This window comes from Balaenoptera ricei, chromosome 13 (assembly GCF_028023285.1).
Source record: "Balaenoptera ricei isolate mBalRic1 chromosome 13, mBalRic1.hap2, whole genome shotgun sequence".
Lineage (NCBI taxonomy): Eukaryota > Metazoa > Chordata > Mammalia > Artiodactyla > Balaenopteridae > Balaenoptera > Balaenoptera ricei.
Genome location: NC_082651.1, coordinates 26,619,342 through 26,641,840, shown reverse-complemented (window position 1 = coordinate 26,641,840; position 22,499 = coordinate 26,619,342). Strand labels below are relative to the sequence as shown.

General features: G+C 38.6%; 1 protein-coding gene across 13 annotated transcripts in view; it reads right to left on the bottom strand.

The window, feature by feature from the left end:
- EVA1A (eva-1 homolog A, regulator of programmed cell death) overlaps positions 1 to 22,499 on the bottom strand; it is an 82,734-nt gene that overhangs the window by 9,090 nt on the left and 51,145 nt on the right. For 7 of the 13 annotated variants that reach the window (XM_059942386.1, XM_059942384.1, XM_059942383.1 and 4 more), the window contains 2 exons: positions 11,813 to 11,931; positions 10,431 to 10,602 (listed from right to left, as the gene is read on the bottom strand). In XM_059942386.1, the coding sequence (XP_059798369.1) occupies positions 10,431 to 10,476 (46 nt within the window). In that variant the 5' untranslated portion in view covers positions 10,477 to 10,602; positions 11,813 to 11,931. Of the gene's footprint in view, positions 1 to 8,780; positions 9,228 to 10,430; positions 10,603 to 11,812; positions 11,932 to 13,492; positions 13,511 to 22,499 lie in introns of those variants that run through there. The other 6 variants (XM_059942393.1, XM_059942391.1, XM_059942392.1 and 3 more) reach the window with 3 other exon arrangements.

Below are 22,499 nucleotides of genomic sequence, written 5' to 3'. Positions count from 1 at the left end.
ATATAATTTGTGTTGTTTCTCTTCATCATTCTACAAAAATCAAACTGTAGTTCTATTGTGGTTGCTTTTTCTCTCTCTGTTCCAGGTCACTTCCTCTTAAGCAATGATCTACCCTCGTCTTGAGGAGATCCAGATAGCTGTTAATTGAACCAAGAAGCAGAATAGAGAGGGCTATTGATGGTAGTTTTCCCTCAATAAATAAAAATAAATGTATTGCTATATCTTGCTTCCTGCAGGGTCATTGTTTTCATTGGCAGGAAGAGACCCTATGGGGAGGTCCTGGGGCTAATTTCATTTGCACCCTTGGAAGTCAGATCATGCCCAACAGACTCAGTAGGAGAGAACAGTAACACCAGTCCAGGCCAGTTCAGCTGAGGTCTGTGCAAATGTAATCTTTTCCCTGCGTGGACTTTCTTCTTGGCCCTACAGCTTGCAATCCCTTGAGTGGAAAAGAAAAGGTTTTAAAAAGAGGCTTTAAAGAGAACTGTGTGGCTTGTGTAGAATCAGGGAGTATTCAGCACAAACTCTTCTCTGAATTCTTAAGGCACTGTGAGGATGTCTCTTTATGGGATTCTTCCCCTCCCTATAGAAAAACAAAGACTCCCATTAACACTTCTGCCTTCTCTGAAATGCTGGAGAAAGCTTCCTTCCTTCTCTTTCCAGCTCTGATTTTTTCTTCCCCAGCAAGGAGTATTGGAGAATCACTGTGCCCACTAGGCTGGCTCTGGTGCTCCTTCCTTCTGGTGCTGGTTCTTCTTTGCTTTCACTTCTTTCAGCTTCCCCTCTCTTCTCCTACTCCCCCTCTCCTGCCCCCAGGCAACAAACACCCCAGAAGAGGCCTTTCATTATTCCACCTCATCCTAATCCACCCTACTCACTTTTCTTTACCTGCAGTGGGAAAGACCTGCAGTCCTATAGCCCAGGACTCAAGGGCAGCTAGGTAGAAGGCCTTGACACATTATCTGACCTGGCTTATTTATTGGGCAAGTTGATACTGTATTCTGATGCTTTTCTGGCTCCTTGAGTATGGAAGGGAGGAGTGTAATTAGCTCCTCCAATCTAAGCACACTTTATATAGTTGTATTATAATCAGTTATGTAACCACTATATTCCCCATACAACAGCAAGAAATTTGAGAAGAGAATCCATATGATTCACTTTGGATTTCCACAGCATCCAGCCAGTGCTTTGCTCACGGTGCCTATCTCTTAAATATTTATTGAATTAAATCATGAATACACAATTTCTAAAAGTTCAATTATTATATGTGGATAAATAGATATATGCCAGTATGGATATATGCATATATATGTGACAAATGATTTATATATAATAGTACAATATTAAAAGAGTAAGGAATAGAAAAAAGTCTATCAAATCACCATAATCTTACAACCTGAATGTAACTACACACTATGAAGTGCAGTGAAGCGAATTTTCTTCTGTTCTTTCTTTCTCTTATATAAATTTATATTTACTTGGTTATAATCAGTTTATATACAACTTATATTTTTTTCTCTGGCTATACTTTTTGTTTGTTTTTAAGATGATATTTTTAGAGCAGTTTTAGGTTCACAGCAAAATTAAGTGGAAGGTACAGAGATTTCCCATATACCTCCCAACCCCACACATGCAATAGCTTCCGCCATTATCAACATCTCCCAGCAGAGTGGTACATTTGTTACATTTGGTATAATTTGGTACAATTATTATATTTGACACATGAACCTTATAGACATATAATAACCCAAAGCCCAGAGTTTATATTCGGGTTCACTCTTGGTGGTGTACCTTCTATCAGTTTCAAAAAATGTATAATGATATGTGTCCATCATACACAGTATTCTCACTGCCCTAAAAATCCTCTGTGCTCCACCTATTCATTCTTTGCCCCAAGGATACACGTTTCATATAATGTAAATGTCTTTCTGTATTGCGCCACAGTCTTCCAGTCAATCATACTTAACAATGGCTACATAGTATTCTACCCAGTGAATGCACCATAAGCTACAAAAACAGTTTCCTACCTTTGGATACTTAGGTTGTTGCAAATTTCTTTTTTATTAAAAATGATGGAAGGAACATTTTTGTGCTTAACACTACTTCCTTTTTTCCTTGTTTGTTTCACTTACTGCTTTTATAATGAATTCTCAGAATAGAAATCTTCATGTCAAAAGGGTATATATTTTTATACCTCTTGATACAAATTGCTAAATGAAAGTTCACACCATAAGCCCACTAACCATCCCTTATCCAACGAGGTACTTTAAGAACTAAGGAAAACAGAAACTCGTGTATTATTTATTTTAAATGTGACCATTTCAATAGAAGCAGCTCTGTGTCTACTACAGCCCAACCTCAAAAGAGTAATGCATACACACACAAAAAAACATATTTCTCTATGTGAAAGAGAACATAGCTTTAACTGAAAAAATGTCATCTAAAACTGTAATGATTAAACATTATAAATACTAACTTCATGTTAAATAAAATTATAACTATATTGCAACAACAACAACAACAAAAAAATGGTACATTACTTTATCTTGCCAACAGCTGTGTATAAAAGTACCACTTTCACCAAACTCTCCGAAAGGGGATATTACAACTGTTGGATTTTTATTTTATTTTATAAGTCAATAAATGATTACTTTATTCCACAAAAATTTAATGTGAGTCTACAGTGCCTTTGGCCTAGAGACATAAAGGTTCTCAGACCTCACCAGATTCCCATATAAATAATAGAATAAAAATAATATAAAGCAGAAATTACAATACTTTCTTAAATCTCCAAATTTGTGACTATTAATTGAGTAATGTTGGTCTACTCTCCCTCATTGCTGAGACCACCTCCCTCATGCCAATCTCATAGGAAAAGTGATTCAAATTCTGGTTAAATACTGCATGGCCTGCACAGCTATAGTGGCAGTTAAACATCCAAAGAATATTGGTTAAATAAAAAAATAAATCATCCCCCAAAACTTATTCAATGAAAAAAATTACTGTAAGCAAAGTTAAATGACAAATTGGGAAAAATATTTGAAATATGTAACAGAGACCTAATATATAAAGAGGACCTAGAAAGAGCATTAAGAAAAAAGACACCAATAAAGTAAATGGACAAAAAAAAAAAAAACAAAAATCGGGCTGGCCAAAAAGTTCGCTCGTGTTTTTCCATTGCATTTTACAGAAAAACCTGAACGAACTTTTTTGCCAACCCAATATTAATAGCTCACAGAAAAGTAATGGCTCTTAAACATATGAAAAGATGCTCGCTGAAAGCAGGGATTGGCACACTATGGCTCACAAGCCAAATCTGACCAGCTGTCTGTTTTGTTATTGGCACATAGCCATGCCCATTCATTTATGTTTTGTCTATGTCTGCTTGCATGCTACAACACAGAGTTGAGAGTAAGAATAGAAACTGTATGGCCTACAAAGCTGAAAATATTTACAATCTAGCTCTTTAAAGAAAAAGTTTCCTGACCTATGACCTAGAGAAACAAAAATTAAATGACATCTAGATATTATTTTTTATCTATCAGACTGTCAAAAATCCAACAGTTTGAAAATACTATAACAGGGTTTTCTCATACATCTTATAAGCAGTAAATTTGTGAAACTCTTTAAATGCCAATTTGGTAATACTTATCATAAATAATAATTATTATACACTTGATCCAGCAATTCTACTTTTGAGAATTTATTCTACAAATGCACTTGAAAACGTATGTATGCCACGGTTATTTATTGCAGGTTTGTTGTCCTGTTTGAAAAGATTTGAACCATTCCCACTGGCCATGACTGGTTAAACTATGATTCCTCTGTACAATGGAACAGTGTGTAGTTGTCTAAAAGAATGAGGAAGCTCTCTATACACTGCTATTAAATACAATATTTTCAAAATACATTCTTCAGTGAAAAAAGTGAAGTACAAAACAGTATATAGGATATGCTACCTGTGTATAACAGTGGGGCAGGTGAGACTGTATGCTCATATTTTCTTATATCTGCACAAAGAACTCTGGAAAGATGCAGAGAAGCCTGGTATGGATCAAATTTGGGGACTAGAAGTAGGAGACAGCACTGGAGTAAGACTTCTTACTACATGTCATTTTGTATTGTTTGATGACTGAGCAATATTCATTCACTAACTTGTTGAGCATCTAATAGGTGCCAGGCACTATTCTAGATGCTGAGGATATAACAGTAAATAAACAAAACACAAATCTCTGTGCTCTTAGGAGTTTACATTCTAGTAAGCTAGTAAGGAGATGGATAATAAACAAGATAAATAAATAAAATAGGTGGTATGTTAGGTGGTGATAAGGAGAAAACAGAAAAAATAGGAAGGAAGATATGATATGTTAAATGTGTGTGGGAGGGAAGGAGGTAGAAAAAGTGACCAAAAGGAATCTCACTGAGAAGGTGATTTTTAAAGAAAAATCTAAAAAGAATGGAAGAGTGAGGCTGGAGAATGTATTATCAATTCAAAACATTAAATTAAAAGAGCAATCATTCAGCTTAATCTTTCTAACAATCATCCTAGAAGTTATTAATGAGGTTATTATTATTAATGAGATTATTATCCTCATTTTAAGTTGTTATATTATGATCCCAAGGGGTTGCTTTCAAGTAGTTAGAACAAGAAGTGTTTACTGCTCCAATCCAAGTGCTGAGATAGAGGAAACCAAACACGTGTAGGGAGAACACATGGATGATTCTTAGGTGGATGGGCACCTAAGCCTGAGTAGGGAATAAGAGGAGAAGATGACTGAGAGAGTTCTAAAGACTGGGAAGGAGTTAGCCAGTCCAAGACTGAATGGAAGAATTCCTGGATAAGGAAATAACTGCAAAAGAGATGAGAAAAGGCTAGGCAGGTGGTTTAGAATAATTGAAGTGAGGCCTTGGTCAGGGAGGACTATAATTAAATAAGAGCATGGAGAAGTCAAGGTTAGACAAGAAAAGCCCTGGTAAGCCACATAAAAAACTGCAGATTGGAGTATCTCAAACCATCCCTAAGTTCCTTCCCTCTTGCTTGTCTCTATTCTAGCATGTTTTCTAAACCTTGGCACGACCTACATCTTGAAAAGTTAATTCTTTGTCATAGGGGTTGTCCTATGCATTGTAGTATGTTTCTCCACCCACTAGATGATACTAGCAGCAACCCTCACCTGTTGTTATAGCCAAAAATGTGTCCAGACATTGGCAGAAATCCCCCTACTGTGCAAAATCACCCCTGATTATGAACCATTGGTCTGGAAGTTGAAAAGGCTAGAATTCTCATTTTTCCAGCCTCTCTTACAGCTAGAAATGGCCATGTGACACAGGTCTAGCCAATGAAACATGGGACGAGGTCGACTGGAACCTCCTTCCTTTTTCATCTGTCTTTCAATCTTGAATCAAAAGGCAAGAGGAACAGCAGCCATTTTGCAGCCATGAGATGACAAGCATAAAAGAAAGGTCATGAGAATCACAGAGAATCTGGCCCCTACATTTTTGAGCTAATGCTAGCAACCACCTACCTCCAGACTTCTTGTTATGTGGGTAAGATAATTCCTATGTGTTTAGAACACCAAATTGAAGGTTTCTACTATTTGCAGCTGAAAACAACTCTAACTGTTAAACCATAAAAAAGTGTTTGGGTTCTATCCTTGATATAATGAGGATCCACAAAGAGATTCTAAAAAGTAAAAAGGATTGCATCATCACGCTTACATTTTAGAAACATCATTTCACTACAAAACACAGATTGGAGGTTGGTAGACCATAGAAAATGCCATTATGGCAAAGCAGGCAAAAACATGAATGAGCTTAAACCAACTCAGTTATAGTGGGAATAAAGTAGAAGGGAGGCATTTCAGGGACATTGAAAGGTGAAATGGACCAACTGTAAGTGATTGGATATGGGCAGTGAAGAAGATGCATCAAAGGCTAAAAATCATATTTCTAGTATAGGTGATGCCCTAGATGGTACACAAAATAAGGAGTATATTTAATTTGCAAACAATGCTACTGATAAGGGATTAATTTCCAAAATATACAAACAGCTCATACAGCTTAATATCAAAAAAACAAAAACCCAATCAAAAAATGGGCAGAAGACCTAAATAGACATTTCTCCAAAGAAGACATACAGATGGCCAACAAACACATGAAAAGATACTCCACATCACTAATTATTAGGGAAGCGCAAATCAAAACTCTAATGAGGTATTACCTCACACCAGTCAGAATGGCCATCATTAAAAAGTCTATAAATAATAAATGCTGGAGAGAGTGTGGAGAAAAAAGAACCCTCCTACACTGTTGATGGGAATGTTAGTTGGTACAGCCACTATGGAGAACATTATGGAGGTTCCTTAAAAAAGTAAAAATAGTTACCATGTGATCCTGCAATCTCACTCTTGGGCATATATCTGGAGAAAACTCTAATCAAAAAGATAGATGCACCCCAATGTTCATAGCAGCACTATTTACAATAGCCAAGACATGGAAGCAACCTAAATGTCCACTGACAGATGAATGGATAAAGATGTGGTATATATATATATACACATATATATACATATATATGTGTATATATATACACAATGGGATATTACTTCACATAAAGAATGAATGAAATGATGCTATTTGCAGCAACATGGGTGGACCTAGAAATCATCATACTAGTGAAGCAAATCAGAAAGAGAAAGACAATATCATATGATATCACTTATATGTGGAATCTAAAAAAATGATACAAATGAACTTATTTACAAAACAGGAATAGACTCACAGACATAGAAAACAAACTTATTACCAAAGGGGACAGGTGGGGAGGGATAAATGAGGAGTTTGGGATGAACATATACACACTACTATATATAAAATAGGTAAACAACAAGGTCCTACTGTATAGCACAGGGAACTATACTCAATATCTTGTGATAACCTATAATGGAAATGAATCTGAAAAAGAATATATATATATATTCTTTTTATATATATAAAATATATACATTCTTTTACATGTAAAAGAATATATATATTTAAATATATATTTTTCATATATTACATATATTATACATATAATATCTATATATATCTGAATCACTTTGATGTATACTTGAAACTAACACAACATTGTAAATTAACTATAGTTCAATTTTTAAAAAGGAAACATATTTAAAGGGGACAATATTCCATTCCAGGCCAGGTTCAATTTGAAACACTTATGGCACATCTAAGTGGTAACGTTCAGGTCATTTAGATACTCAGCTAGAGAAGTCAGAAAAGAGTAAGGCAGTGGTAATTATATATATATATATATATATATATATATATATATATATATATATATATATATTCATTCATTTATTTATTTATATACACATATATATATATTTCAAATTTTTAAATTTCAATAAAATAACATTACTTATTACAAAACTAATATCAATGACATATAGAACACATAAATACATCTAAGCAAAAGAGAATTAAAAATACACAGACACATACTCATACAATCCCAGCATCCAGATATAGTTTGTAGTAAAATGTGGTTATATATACATATGAATATACACACATAATGGGATTATACTGTATATGCTGTGTGGTAACAGGCTTTGTTTACTTAACAGCGCATCATAAATATCTTTCTACTTAAATTAATATTCACCAACATTTTTTTTTTACTATTATAAACAGTTCTGAGATAAACTGTCTTCACAGTAAAATTTTGACCCGTATCCCTAATTATTTCATTAGGATAAATTCCTAGTTGTGGAATTGCTGGCTAAATGCTATATGTGGTTTTAAGGCTTTTGACATTTGTTCCCAAATCATTTTCTAGAGAGGCTGTAGCAATTTATAATCCCATCAGCAATATGTGCAAGTACTCATCTCCCTACACTTTCTCCAAAACTGAAATTATAAACATAATCACTCAAATATTTGAGAATTTTATAAAATTAAAATGTTAACCTCACTGTTGGTTTCATTTTGCATTTGTTTAATTGCCAGACATTGAGCTGCTTATGTTTTACCAGTAATCTGTATTTTTTCTTCGGCAAACTGCTGATTCTTATCCTTTGTCCACTTTTCTTTTGGGACACTTATCCTTTGTTGATTTGTAAGAGCTCTTTATATATTAACTTTAATCCTTCTTCATTAATGCTACTTTTTTTCTTAGTTTGCATTTGCCAACTACGGGTACATTTTGATAAACAGATATTTTAAATTATACCTTGGTCAAGGTTTGAAATGGGTATTGTGAAGAATGGGAACAAGATGTATCCAAAAGCAAATAGAAAGAATGACACAGTATTACAAAGCCTCAGCTAAGGCCAAATTCCATGAATTTCTTAATGGTTTCAATCTGCAAAGTTGTAACAGTGTTTGGTTACTTGAGTGCAGAGGGAAAAAGGGGAGAAAGAAGAGTTTACTTAAGAGTTGGGATTTTTGCCTGTTGGTTTAATCAGAAACTAGACAAAGGAATAAGGGAGTTATGTGTATTAGCAAGTGTGTTCCTGAAATGATGGACCACGTGGATGAGGCAACTGATGAGCTGGGAGAAAATAGGAGCGGTTAGGGGCTGTTATATTCACCTTCATATTTTAAATTTTTTAATTCATTTCCTTTATAGTCAGGCAGTATTCTGAATCACACTCAGAATGAATTTTTAGCCACCAAGTCTGTTTACTTGATCTAATGCATTTTATTTTAGCCACTCCACTTTCCATTTCCTTTCCTTTTCTTTTTATCTCAGCCCGTATTCACTTAAAAGAAGCATTATCTTCCTGCATCCTAAGCAATATTTAATTCCAGAATATGGAGTGGGAAGGAAAAAGGTTGAAGGGGAGAGAAAAACAGGGCCATGTACCCTTTCACCTTAACAAGATCATAAGACACATGGTAAACACCAGGGCATTCAATGATCACAACTCAGGGTCATCCTGGCCAAAATGAAAAGCCGCCAGGTACTTCTTGTGCTGAGTAGAGTTCCAAAGTCCAGAAGCCTGTTTGCTCTCACCCAAGATATTTTCTTACAACAGCTTATTTGCAAGTGTCATCTGAGGCCTGGAAACTCCAGACCCTCCCTGCCACACCCCACTTCATTTTGGGGTGTCTTCACTATAGAGTTGAGGAGATCATCAATTTAATTGCTTATGAAAACATGATACCAGAGTTTTAAACATCTCTTTTCCAGCTCCAGTGTCCTTTCTCTCCAGAATAGCCTAGAAGAAAAAGCAGAACTGAGATTCCTCTGATGTGTGGGTGCCCAGGCAAGGAGGCCCCAGGCACTGAACTTCCTTTGGGAGGTGAGGAGCTGACTGATGACCTGAGCCTTCGCTGATCTGAAAAGGGAGAACCCTGGAGTTGAGGCATGTGAAGACTACATGCTGCATCTTGCCAACCACAAAGGAGCCAGCCAGGTTCCTGAGAAGTCCTCCTTTCTAAAATCAGGTTGCACGTCATCCAAGATGTTCTTTCAACAAAAAGCCATGAACTTCCTTTATCCTCAACCTTAGCTCAGATTTGCCATTGTAAATAGACATGTCAGGTTTTGTACCTGAACTCTGAGGTCACCACATATCAACCCTGACCAGAGAACTAGAAAGTAAAACCAGTCCCCCAGAGGAAATCTAATCAGAACCTCAGTCCCTTCCTTTTATACAACAAACAGAGACATAAGGCCAAATAAAATAAAGAAAAGCAAACTACCAAAACCTTAAAAGCTCACTCAAGCAGCAGAAAATCAATTTGGTCATTCAAACTATTCAGCATTTTCATGTATTTTTTTTAAATTTCAGCTTTATTGAGGTATATTTTCATGTATTTTTAAATGACTCCTTTTATATGAACAGCACCTGTTCTCAAGAAATGATCTTGAGGAGAAAGTCAGCCATCTTTCTAAAAGAAAACAACTTTGAACCAAGGAGGGAGCAAATATCAGACTCTCCCAGACTCACATACTTTCTGTCTCCATGTCTCCCAGAAGGTTATCAAACTTCTCACACAACCCCCCAAACACAGACCACACACACACACACACACACACACACACACCCTGGGTGGAGCTGAGAACCACTGCATAGAAATAATCAGGCTGAGGATACTCCATTCTGGCCTTACATATCAGAGTTAAATACTTAATGACAGAAGCCAACAGTAGCCCCAGGCTACTTCATTCACTCGAGCCCAAAAGGAAACCAAACATTTTTCAGCAAGATAAAGCTCTTAGAACCCCCCATTTGCCAAATTAGAGAAAGCTTAAGTTTCAAACCAGAAAACTTTTCATCTCAAAACTCAGTACCACAGAGCCCCTCTGTTAGGAGGGGCATTTCTCTCCTGAGCATAAGACCAGAGATGGCCACCCAGGAGATGGCTCTACCCAGCCCCAGGCCTCAGACCTGGCCCAGCTGAGACTGAACAACTACCTGAGACAAAGGAATAGGCCTCTAGGATATTGCTGAGCAAAGCCATGTCCACGAACTCGGGGATCACCAGCTCCGTGTTGTAGCAGAAGGGCAGCCTCGATGTGACATCCAGAAAAGGCCTCCTGGAGATGCTTCAGCTGGATCAAGGTGGCCACCCTCCCTCTCTTCTCTTCTGTTTGGGAACACAAAGTGAGTGATGAGAACACATTCTGATTTCCTGAGGCTGTGTGCCAGGTAGCCTGGGCTCAAGAACAAAAACCAGTCCAACCTTCCCAGGCAGGGGGCTGCAAAGATCTGAGATCTTGTACTCTGCTCTAACAGCTTCTTGGCTTTCAAAGAAGCAGCAACTCCTTAAATCTGTTTTTCCTGGCCTTTCTCCTTTCTCTTCCCCATCTCCTCCCAATTTCCCATTTTAACACTTCTCCCTCACCTTTCCTTGATCCTTTTTATTGCATTCTTCCTGGTTTGCCTATGAGGTGCAGTCCATCATCACTTTAATCACTGCATTTTAACCCCAAGCCACAGCCTGCTTTTCACCTGGCTCTGCTTTCCCCTGTACTGATGGCACTTGTGTACTTTGATCAGTTTGCTTCATCCCACGTATCACCAAATGTGCATTCTTGGCAATGGGTCAGAGCTGACAATTTCAGAACTCCCAAAGTGGTTCTAAAATGCCCCCAAGAACTTGGGAGCTCGAGCCTGCTACCTGCCCCTAGCTCCATGACTCCACCTGTGACTGTGATGGGCCAACCAAACACACATGCACTGCCACAAATGGCCCATCAAAGGAACTGATCACCAGGGTTCAGAACAGGAACTTGGGATCTCAGTATTCAGTGGCTCAGCCTCTGGCTGGGGGAGCTCATTCTTTCCCCAGCTGCTGCTGCTGCTCAGAACCAGCATTATCATTACCCAGTACATTCAGGGAAGCCCTGGCAGAGAGCTGAGGATTTCAAGTGGCAGAGATCTTAATGACTCCTATTCAATACCACTCTATCTGAAGACAGGGAACTGAGTCACAGGGTATGGAAGGATGTTACGTTAGGGAAAGCTAGGGAAGCAGAAGGTTCCAGTCCTTGCAGAAGAAACAAGTTCTTAGGTGGGTCACAGACATTGGTAACATGGATCACATTTAGAGGGCCTGGAGAGCTGCAATTCCATAGGTGGATGGAATGGGTCACAACAGATAAGACAACTCTCACTTTGGTGAATTCCAGTGGGCTCAGGGAAGACCAAAGCAAGAAAAGACAGACCAACCCATAGGTAGGACAGAAATGAACACAAGGTCCTTGGAGCAGCCAGAGGCCCAGAGAGTGGCAGATGAGGAGTGGGAGCCTGGGGGCTCTGAGAAAGGGCTAGCTATTGCTGAGGGACCCCTGTACCTCTGAGTCTTCAGCAGTCATTTGAGTTCCTAAAAGGTGACAGCTGATGATACAGGTGAAGACTTGGAACCACCACCCTGAGTTCAGAAACTGTTCTGCAGGTCTGAGGACTTCAGGACCTAGGAAGAGAGTGAAGCCACTGGAATATTTCTGAGTATATAGTAGGACAAAGCTGTTTCAGGTCCATTACTTCCTTTCTATCCCCACTAATCCTACTATAGTGCAAGTCTTATCATTTTATTTCTGTGAGTTTTCCAACAATCTCCTATCTGATGCTTCTGCAAATACCTCTTCCTATTCAATCTAGCACCCACTCTTACCAACAGGGTTATCTTTATAAAATACAAATCTGATCACTTCACTCCATAGTCCAACCCTTCACTAATGTTAAGAAGTTTAATCCCCATTAATCTTCTTAACACAAAACACATCCACTTTCACAATATCTGACCTCTATTTTAGCTCTTAATTCATCTCCTACCCAAGTCTACACTCTTACACATATACACAGAGATACAAGTATGCCTAATGCTTCAACAATACCAGATTACTTTCAGTTCCCCAAATACACTAAGCTCTTTTATCTTTTCATGCTTTTAGTTATGCCCTTCCTTTTGCCTAAATGTCCCTCCTCCTTGGCTAATGTTTCCTGTAAGAGAGAATTCAAAAGTTCTACTGTAGTCTCAAAATCCTAAAGACTTCCTTTTTTCAGAAATAGAAAAATCCATACTAAAATTCATATGGAATATCAAGCAATCCAAATTACTAAAACAATCCTAATAAAAAAAACAAAGCTGGAAGTCTCACACTTCCTCATTTCAAAACGTATTACAAAGCTACAGTAATCAAAACAGTGCAGTACTTGCATAAAGACAGGCATATGGATAAATGGAATAAAATAGAGAGCCCAGAAATAAAACCTTACATATATGGTTAAATTATTTTCAACAAGAGACCATTCATTTTGGAAAGAATAGTCTTGTTGAGAAAACTGGATATCCACATGCAAGAAAATGAAGTTCAACCCTTACCTTACACCATATTAAAAAAAAAATTAACTAAAAATGGATAAAAGACCTAAGTGGAAGAGCTAAAACTATAAAGCTCTTAGAAGAAAACATGGAGGAAGAGCTTCATGACACTGGATTTGGAAATGATTTCTTGGACTTGACACCAAAAGCACAGGCAACAAAATAAAAATAGATAAGTTGGACTACATCAAAACTTAAAACTTCTGTGCATCAAAGGATACAATCAACAGAGTGAAAAGCAACCCATGGAATGGGAGAAAATATTTGCAAATCATATATCTGATGAGGGATTAATATCTAGATTATAGAGAACTCCTACAACACAACAACAGCAAAAAACAAACAACCTGATTAAAAAATGGACAAAGGATTTGAATAGACCTTTCTTCAAGGAAGATTCATGAATGACCAATAAGCACATGAAAAGATGCTCAACGTCACTAATCATTAGGGAAACACAAATCAAAAACACAATGAGATACCATCCCATATCAATTAGGATGGTTACTATCAAAAAAAAAAAAAACAAAATAGTAAGTGTTGGAAAGGATTGGAGAGGAACCCTTGTACTGTTGATGGGAAAGTAAAATTGTGAAAGCACTATGGAAAACAGTGTGGCAGTTTCTCAAAAAATTAAAAATAGAATTACCATATGATTCAGCAATTCCACTCTGGATCTACACCTAAAAGAATTGAAAGCAGGGACTTGAACAGATATTTGTACACAAATTATGATGAAGCATTATTATGACAGCCTAAAGATAAATCAATCAAAGTGTCTTCACAGACAAATGGATAAACAAAATGTGGTATATGCATACAATGGAATATTACTCACAGTCTTAAAAAAGAATGAAATTCTGACACATGCACAACATGGATGAACCTTGAGGACATTATGCTAAGTGAAGTAAGCCAGTCACAAAAGAACAAATATGGTATGATTCCACTTATATGAAGCACCTAGAGTAGTCAAATTCATAGACAGAAGGCAGAATGGTGGTTGTCAGGGGTTGGGAGAAGGGAGAAATAGGAAATTATGTTTAATGGGTACAGAGTACAAAGTTTCAGTTTTGCAAGATGAAAAGTGTTCTGGATATGGATAATGATAATGGTTGCACAACAAAGTATATGTACTTGATGCCACTGAGCTGTACACTTAAAAATGGTTAAAATAGCAAATTTTATGTTATACGTATTTTACAATTTTTAAAATTAATAATAATAATAATAAATATAAGATGTTGATGAGATACAACAATGAATTTTTTTTAAAACATCTTTATTGAAGTATAATTGCCTTACAATGGTGTGTTAGCTTCTGCTTTATAACAAAGTGAATCAGTTATACATATACAATATGTTCCCATATCTCTTCCCTCTTGCATCTCCCTCCCTCCCACCCTCCCCACATCCCACCCCTCTAGGTGGTCACAAAGCACCGAGCTGATCTCCCTGTGCTATATGGCTGCTTCCCACTAGCTATCTATTTTACATTTGGTAGTGTATATATGTCCGTGACACTCTCTCACCCTGTCACATCTCACCCCACCCACTCCCCATATCCTCAAGTCAATTCTCTAGTAGGTCTGTGTCTTTATTCCCGTCTTGCCACTAGGTTTTTCATGACAGTTTTTTTTTTCCCCTTAGATTCCGTATATATGTGTTAGCATACTGTGTTTGTTTTTCTCTTTCTGACTTACTTCACTCTGTATGACAGACTCTAACTCCATCCACCTCATTACAAATACCTCCATTTCATTTCCTTTTATGGCTGAGTAATATTCCATTGTATATATGTGCCACATCTTCTTTATCCATTCATCCAATGATGGACATTTAGGTTGCTTCCATGTCCTGGCTATTGTAAATAGAGCTGCAATGAACATTTTGGTACATGACTCTTTTTGAACTATGGTTTTCTCAGGGTATATGCCCAGTAGTGGGATTGCTGGGTCGTATGGTAGTTCTATTTGTAGTTTTTTAAGGAACCTCCATACTGTTCTCCATAGTGGCTGTATCAATTTACATTCCCACCAACAGTGCAAGAGTGTTCCCTTTCCTCCACACCCTCTCCAGCATTTATTGTTTCTAGATTTTTTGATGATGGCCATTCTGACCGGTGTGAGATGATATCTCATTGTAGTTTTGATTTGCATTTCTCTAATGATTAATGATGTTGAGCATTCTTTCATGTGTCTGTTGGCAATCTGTATATCTTCTTTGGAGAAATGTCTATTTAGGTCTTCTGCCCATTTTTGGATTGGGTTGTTCATTTTTTTGTTATTGAGCTGCATGAGCTGCTTGTAAATCTTGGAGATTAATCCTTTGTCAGTTGCTTCATTTGCAAATATTTTCTCCCATTCTGAGGGTTGTCTTTTGGTCTTGTTTATGGTTTCCTTTGCTGTGCAAAAGCTTTTAAGTTTCATTAGGTCCCATTTGTTTATTTGTGTTCTTATTTCCATTTCTCTGGGAGCTGGGTCAAAAAGAATCTTGCTGTGATTTATGTCATAGAGTGTTCTGCCTATGTTTTCCTCTAAGAGTTTGATAGTGTCTGGCCTTACACTTAGGTCTTTAATCCATTTTGAGTTTATTTTTGTGCATGCTGTGAGGGAGTGTTCTAATTTCATACTCTTAAATGTATCTGTCCAATTTTCCCAGCACCACTTATTGAAGAGGCTGTCTTTTCTCCACTGTATATGCTTGCCTCCTTTATCAAAGATAAGGTGACCATATGTGTGTGGGTTTATCTCTGGGCTTTCTATCCTGTTCCACTGATCTATATTTCTGTTTTTGTGCCAGTACCAAACTGTCTTGATTACTGTAGCTTTGTAATATAGTCTGAAGTCAGGGAGCCTGATTCCCCCAGCTCCATTTTTCGTTCTCAAGATTGCTTTGGCTATTCGGGGTCTTTTGTGTTTCCATACAAATTGTGAAATTTTTTGTTCTAGTTCTGTGAAAAATGCCAGTGGTAGTTTGATAGGGATTGCACTGAATCTGTAGATTGCTTTGGGTAGTAGAGTCATTTTCACAATGTTGATTCTTCCAATCCAGGAACATGGTATATCTCTCTATCTATTTGTATCATCTTTAATTTCTTTCATCAGTGTCTTATAATTTTCTGCGTACAGGTCTTTTATCTCCTTAGGTAGGTTTATTCCTAGATATTTTATTCTTTTTTTACAATGGTAAACGGGAGTGTTTTCTTAATTTCACTTTCAGATTTTTCATCATTAGTGTATAGAATGCAAGAGATTTCTGTGCATTAATTTTGTATCCTGCTACTTTATCAAATTCATTGATTAGCTCTAGGAGTTTTCTGGTAGCATCTTTAGGATTCTCTATGTATAGTATCATGTCATCTGCAAATAGTGACAGCTTTACTTCTTCTTTTCCGATTTGGATTCCTTTTATTTCTTTTTCTTCTCTGATTGCTGTGGCTAACACTTCCAAAACTATGTTGAATAATAGTGGTGAGAGTGGGCAACCTTGTCTTGTTCCTGATCTTAGTGGAAATGGTTTCAGTTTTTCACCATTGAGGACAATGTTGGCTGTGGGTTTGTCATATATGGCCTTTATTATGTTGAGGAAAGTTCCCTCTATGCCTACTTTCTGCAGGGCTTTTATCATAAATGGGTGTTGAATTTTGTCGAAAGCTTTCTCTGCATCTATTGAGATGATCATATGGTTTTTCTCCTTCAATTTGTTAATATGGTGTATCACATTGATTGATTTGCGTATATTGAAGTATCCTTGCATTCCTGGGATAAACCCCACTTGATCATGGTGTATGATCCTTTTAATGTGCTGTTGGATTCTGTTTGCTAGTATTTTGTTGAGGATTTTTGCATCTATGTTCATCAGGAATATTGGCCTGTAGTTTTCTTTCTTTGTGACATCTTTGTCTGGTTTTGGTATCAGGGTGATGGTGGCCTCGTAGAATGAGTTTGGGAGTGTTCCTCCCTCTGCAATATTTTGGAAGAGTTTGAGAAGGATAGGTGTTAGCTCTTCTCTAAATGTTTGATAGAATTCACCTGTGAAGCCATCTGGTCCTGGGCTTTTGTTTGTTGGAAGATTTTTAATCACAGTTTCAATTTCAGTGCTTGTGATTAGTCTGTTCATATTTTTTATTTCTTCCTGGTTCAGTCTCGGCAGTGTGTGCATTTCTAAGAATATGTCCATTTCTTCCAGATTGTCCATTTTATTGGCATAGAGTTGCTTGTAGTAATCTCTCATGATCTTTTGTATTTCTGCAGTGTCACTGGTTACTTCTCCTTTTTCATTTCTAATTCTATTGATTTGAGTCTTCTCCCTTTTTCTCTTGATGAGTCTGGCTAATGGTTTATCAATTTTGTTTATCTTCTCAAAGAAGCAGCTTTTAGTTTCATTGATTTTTGCTATTGTTTCCTTCATTTCTTTTTCATTTATTTCTGACCTGATCTTTATGATTTCTTTCCTTCTGCTGGCTTTGGGGTTTTTTTGTTCTTCTTTCTCTAATTGCTTTAGGTGCAAGGTTAGGTTGTTTATTCGAGATGTTTCCTGTTTTTGAGGTAGGCTTGTATTGCTATAAACTTCCCTCTTAGCACTGCTTTTGCTGCGTCCCATAGGTTTTGGGTCGTTGTATCTCCATTGTCATTTGTTTCTAGGTATTTTTTGATTTCCCCTTTGATTTCTTCAGTGATCACTTCGTTATTAAGTAGTGTATTGTGTAGCCTCCATGTGTTTGTATTTTTTACAGATCTTTTCCTGTAATTGATATCTAGTCTCATAGCGCTGTGGTCGGAAAAGATACTTGATATGATTTCAATTTTCTTAAATTTACCAAGGCTTGATTTGTGACCCAAGATATGATCTATCCTGGAGAATGTTCCATGAGCACTTGAGAAAAATGTGTATTCTGTTGTTTTTGGGCGGAATGTCCTATAAATATCAATTAAGTCCATCTTTAATGTATCATTTAAAGCTTGTGTTTCCTTATTTATTTTCATTTTGGATGATCTGTCCATTGGTGAAAGTGGGGTGTTAAAGTCCCCTACTATGATTGTGTTGCTGTCGATTTCCCCTTTTATGGCTGTTAGTACTTGCCTTATGTATTGATGTGCTCCTATATTGGGTGCATAAATATTTACAATTGTTATACCTTCCTCTTGGATCGATCCCTTGATCATTATATAGTGTCCTTCTTTGTCTCTTGTAATAGTCTTTATTTGAAAGTCTATTTTGTCTGATATGAGAACTGCTACTCCAGCTTTCTTTTGATTTCCATTTGCATGGACTATCTTTTTCCATCCCCTCACTTTCAGTCTGTATGTGTCTCTAGGTCTGAAGTGGGTCTCTTGTAGACAGCATATATAAGGGTCTTGTTTTTGTATCCATTCAGCCAGCCTGTGTCTTTTGGTGGGAGCATTTAATCCATTTACATTCAAGGTAATTATCAATATATATGTTCCTATTCCCATTTTCTTAACTGTTTTGGGTTTCTTATTGTAGGTGTTTTCCTTCTCTTGTGTTTCTTGCCTAGAGAAGTTCCTTTAGCATTTGTTGTAAAGCTGGTTTGGTGGTGCTGAACTCTCAGCTTTTGCTTGTCTGTAAAGGTTTTAATTTCTCCATCACATCTGAATGAGATCCTTGCTGGGTAGGGTAATCTTGGTTGTAGGTTTTTCTCCTTCATCACTTTAAGTATATCCTGCCACTCCATTCTGGCTTGCAGAGTTTCTGCTGAAAGATCAGCTGTTAACCTTATGGGGATTCCCCTGTGTGTTATTTGTTGTTTTTCCCTTGCTGCTTTTAATATGTTTCCTTTATATTTAATTTTTGACAGTTTGATTAATATGTGTCTTGGCATGTTTCTCCTTGGATTTATCCTGTATGGGACTCTGTGCTTCCAGGATTTGACTAACTATTTCCTTTCCCATATTAGGGAAGTTTTCAACTATAATCTCTTCAAATATTTTATCAGTCCCTTTCTTTTTCTCTTCTTCTTCTGGGGCCCCTATAATTCGAATGTTGGTGCGTTTAATGTTGTCCCAGAAGTCTCTAAGACTGTCCTCAGTTCTTTTCATTCTTTTTTCTTTATCCTGCTCTGCAGTAGTTATTTCCACCATTTTATCTTCCAGGTCACTTATCCTTTCTTCTGCCTCAGTTATTCTGCTATTGATCCCATCTAGAGTATTTTTAATTTCATTTATTGTGTTTTTCATCATTGCTTGGTTCCTCTTTAGTTCTTCTACGTCCTTGTTAAATGTTTCTTGCATTTTGTCTATTCTATTTCCCAGATTTTGGATCATCCTTACTATCATTATTCTGAATTCTTTTTCAGGTAGACTACCTCTTTCCTCTTCATTTGTTAAGTCTGGTGTGTTTTGACCCTGCTCCTTCATCTGCTGTGTGTTTTTCTGTCTTCTCATTTTGCTTATCTTACTGTGTTTGGGGTCTCCTTTTCACAGGCTGCAGGTTCCTAGTTCCCGTTGTTTTTGGTATCTGTCCCCAGTGGCTAAGGTTGGTTCAGTGGGTTGTGTAGGCTTCCTGGTGGAGGGGACTAGTGCCTGTGTTCTGGTGGATGAGGTTGGATCTTGTCTTTCTGGTGGGCACGTCCACGTCTGGTGGTGTATTTTGGGGTGTCTGTGGCCTTATTATGATTTTAGGCAGCCTCTCTGCTAATGGATGGGGATGTGTTCCTGTCTTGCTAGTTGTTTGGCATAGGGTGTCCAGCACTGTAGCTTGCTGGTCGTTGAGTGAAGCTGGGTCTTGATGTTGAGATGGAGATCTCTGAGAGATTTTTGCTGTTTGGTATTACGTGGAGCTGGGAGGTCTCTTGTGGACCAGTGTCCTGAAGTTGGCTCTCCCACCTCAGAGGCACGGCCCTGATGCCTGGCTGGAGCACCAAGAGCCTTTCATCCACACGGCTCAGAGTAAAGGGAGAAAAAATAGAAAGAAAGAAAGAAAGAAAGAGGCTATAACATAGTGAAATAAAATAAAGCTATTATAAAGCAAAGCTATACAGACTAAATCTCACCCAGAAGCATATACATATACACTCACAAAAAAAGGAAAAGGGGAAAAATTAATATATCCTGCTCCCAAAGTCCACCTCCTGAATTTGGGATGATTCGTTGTCTATTCAGGTATTCAACAGATGCAGGCACATCAAGTTGTTTGTGGAGTTTTAATCCGCTGCTTCTGAGGCTGCTGGGAGAGATTTCCCCTTCTCTTCTCTGTTCGCACAGCTCCTGGGGTTCAGCTTTGGATTTAGACCTGCCTCTGCGTGTAGGTCACCTGAGGGCATCTGTTCCCCGCCCAGACAGGATGGGGTTAAAGGAGCAGCTGCTTCGGGGGCTCTGGCTCACCCAGGCCGCGGGGAGGGAGGGGTACAGAGGAGGCGGGGCGAGCCCGTGGCAGCAGAGGCCGGTGTGACGTTGCAGCAGCCTGAGGCGCGCTGTGCATTCTCCAGGGGAAGTTGTCCCCGGATCACGGGACCCTGGCAGTGGCGGGCTGCACAGGCTACCGGGAGGGGCAGTGTGGAGAGTGACCTATGCTCGCACACAGGCTTTTTGGAGGCGGCAGCAGCAGCCCCAGCGTCTCATGCCCGTCTCTGGGGCCCGTGCTGATTGCCGCGGCTCACGCCAGTCTCTGGAGTTCGTTTAGGCGGTGCTCTGAATCCCCTCTCCTTGCGCGCCACGAAACAAAGAGGCAAGAAAAAGTCTCTTGCCTCTTCGGCAGCTGCAGACTTTCTCCCGGTCTCCCTCCCAGCCAGCTGTGGTGCGCTAACCCCTTCAGGCTGTGTTCATGCCGCCAACCCCAGTCCTCTCCCTGCGATCCGACCGAAGCCTGAGCATCAGCTCCCAGCCCCGCCCGCCCCGGCGGGTGAGTAGACAAGCCTCTCGGGCTGCTAAGTGCTGCTCGGCGCTGAGCCTCTGTGCGGGAATCTCTCCATTTTTTACTCTGTGCCCCTGTTGCTGTGGGGTCCGTGCTGATAGCCGCGGCTCACACCCATCTTTGGAGTTCCTTTAGGCGGTGCTCTGAATCCCCTCTCCTCGCGCACCAGGAAACAAAGAGGGAAGAAAAAGTCTCTTGCCTCTTCGGCAGCTGCAGACTTTTTCCCGGACTCCCTCCCGGCTAGCTGTGGTGCACTAACCCTTTCAGGCTGTGTTCATGCCGCCAACCCCAGTCCTCTCTCTGGGATCCGACCGAAGCCTGAGCATCAGCTCCCAGCCCCGCCCACCAGGGCTGGTGAGTGCTGCTCAGCACCGAGCCTCTGTGCGGGAATCTCTCCGCTTTGCCCTCCGCACCCCTGTAGCTGTGCTCTCCTCCGTGGCTCTGAAGCTTCCCCCCTCTGCCACCCACAGTCTCTGCCCGCGAAGGGGCTTCCTAGTGCGTGGAAATCTTTCCTCCTTCATGGCTACCTCCCACTGGTGCAGGTCCCGTCCCTATTCTTTTGTCTCTGTTATTTCTTTTTTCTCTTTTGCCCTACCCAAGTACAGGGGGAGTTTCTTGCCTTTTGGGAGGTCTGACGTTTTCTGCCAGCGTTCAGTGGGTGTTCTGTAGGAGCAGTTCCACGTGTAGATGTATTTCTACTGTATCTGTGGTAAGGAAGGTGATCTCCGCGTCTTACACTTCTGCCATCTTCTCTCCTCCCCCCAACAATGAATTTTAAAGGTTAAATTTTAAAGATTCTTTAGAGAATCCAGCAATCAAATATTGATTTTCAGTTAATGGGAATGGTAGCAGAATTATGAAGATATTAAAATTAAAGTCAAAATACTATATGATATCACTTATATGTGGAATCTAAAAAATACAGCAAACTAGTGAATATAACAAAAAAGAAGAGGACTCCCAGATATAGAGAACAAACTAGTGCATCAGTGGGGAGAGGAAGGGGGGAGGGGCAATATAGAGTAGGGGATTCAGAAGTACAAACTATTATGTATAAAATAAGCTACAAGGACATATTGTACAACACAGGGAATATAGCCGATATTTTATAATAATTAAAAATGGAGTATAACCTTTAAAAACTGTGGGGACTTCCCTGGTGGCAGTGTGGTTAAGAATCCACCTGCCAATTCAGAGGACACAGGTTCAATCCCTGGTCCAGGAAGATCCCACATGCCATGGAGCAACTAAGCCCATGAGCCACAACTACTGAGCCTACACTCTAGAGCCCGCAAGCCACATCTACTGAAGCCCGTGCACCTAGAGAAATCAAGTCAAAAAAAAAAAAGAAAGAAAGAAATAAAAGAAAAGACTAACACCTCTTGGCCCTCCATTAAAAAAACAAACAGACTGTGAATCACTGTATTTTACACCTGTAGTTTATAGAATATTTTACATCAACTACACTTTGATTTAAAAAATTGAAGTCAATAAAATTCTAATTTATATCAAATTATGGATATGCTTAATTTTAAGTAAAAGATGTTATTATCTCACTTATAAAAACATTGAATGTAAATAATTGTAATCTATCACATTTATAGATTAAGAGGAAAAACATACCATGTCAATGGATGCAAAAATGTGTTTGTGTAAAAATTAATAAAAATTCATGTTTTATTTAAAAAGAAAGGTCTAATGCAGTAAAGCTCCAAATCCTCCAGACTCTTTTCTTGTCTATCAAAGTATTAGAATATTTTTCTAATATTGCACCTATGATA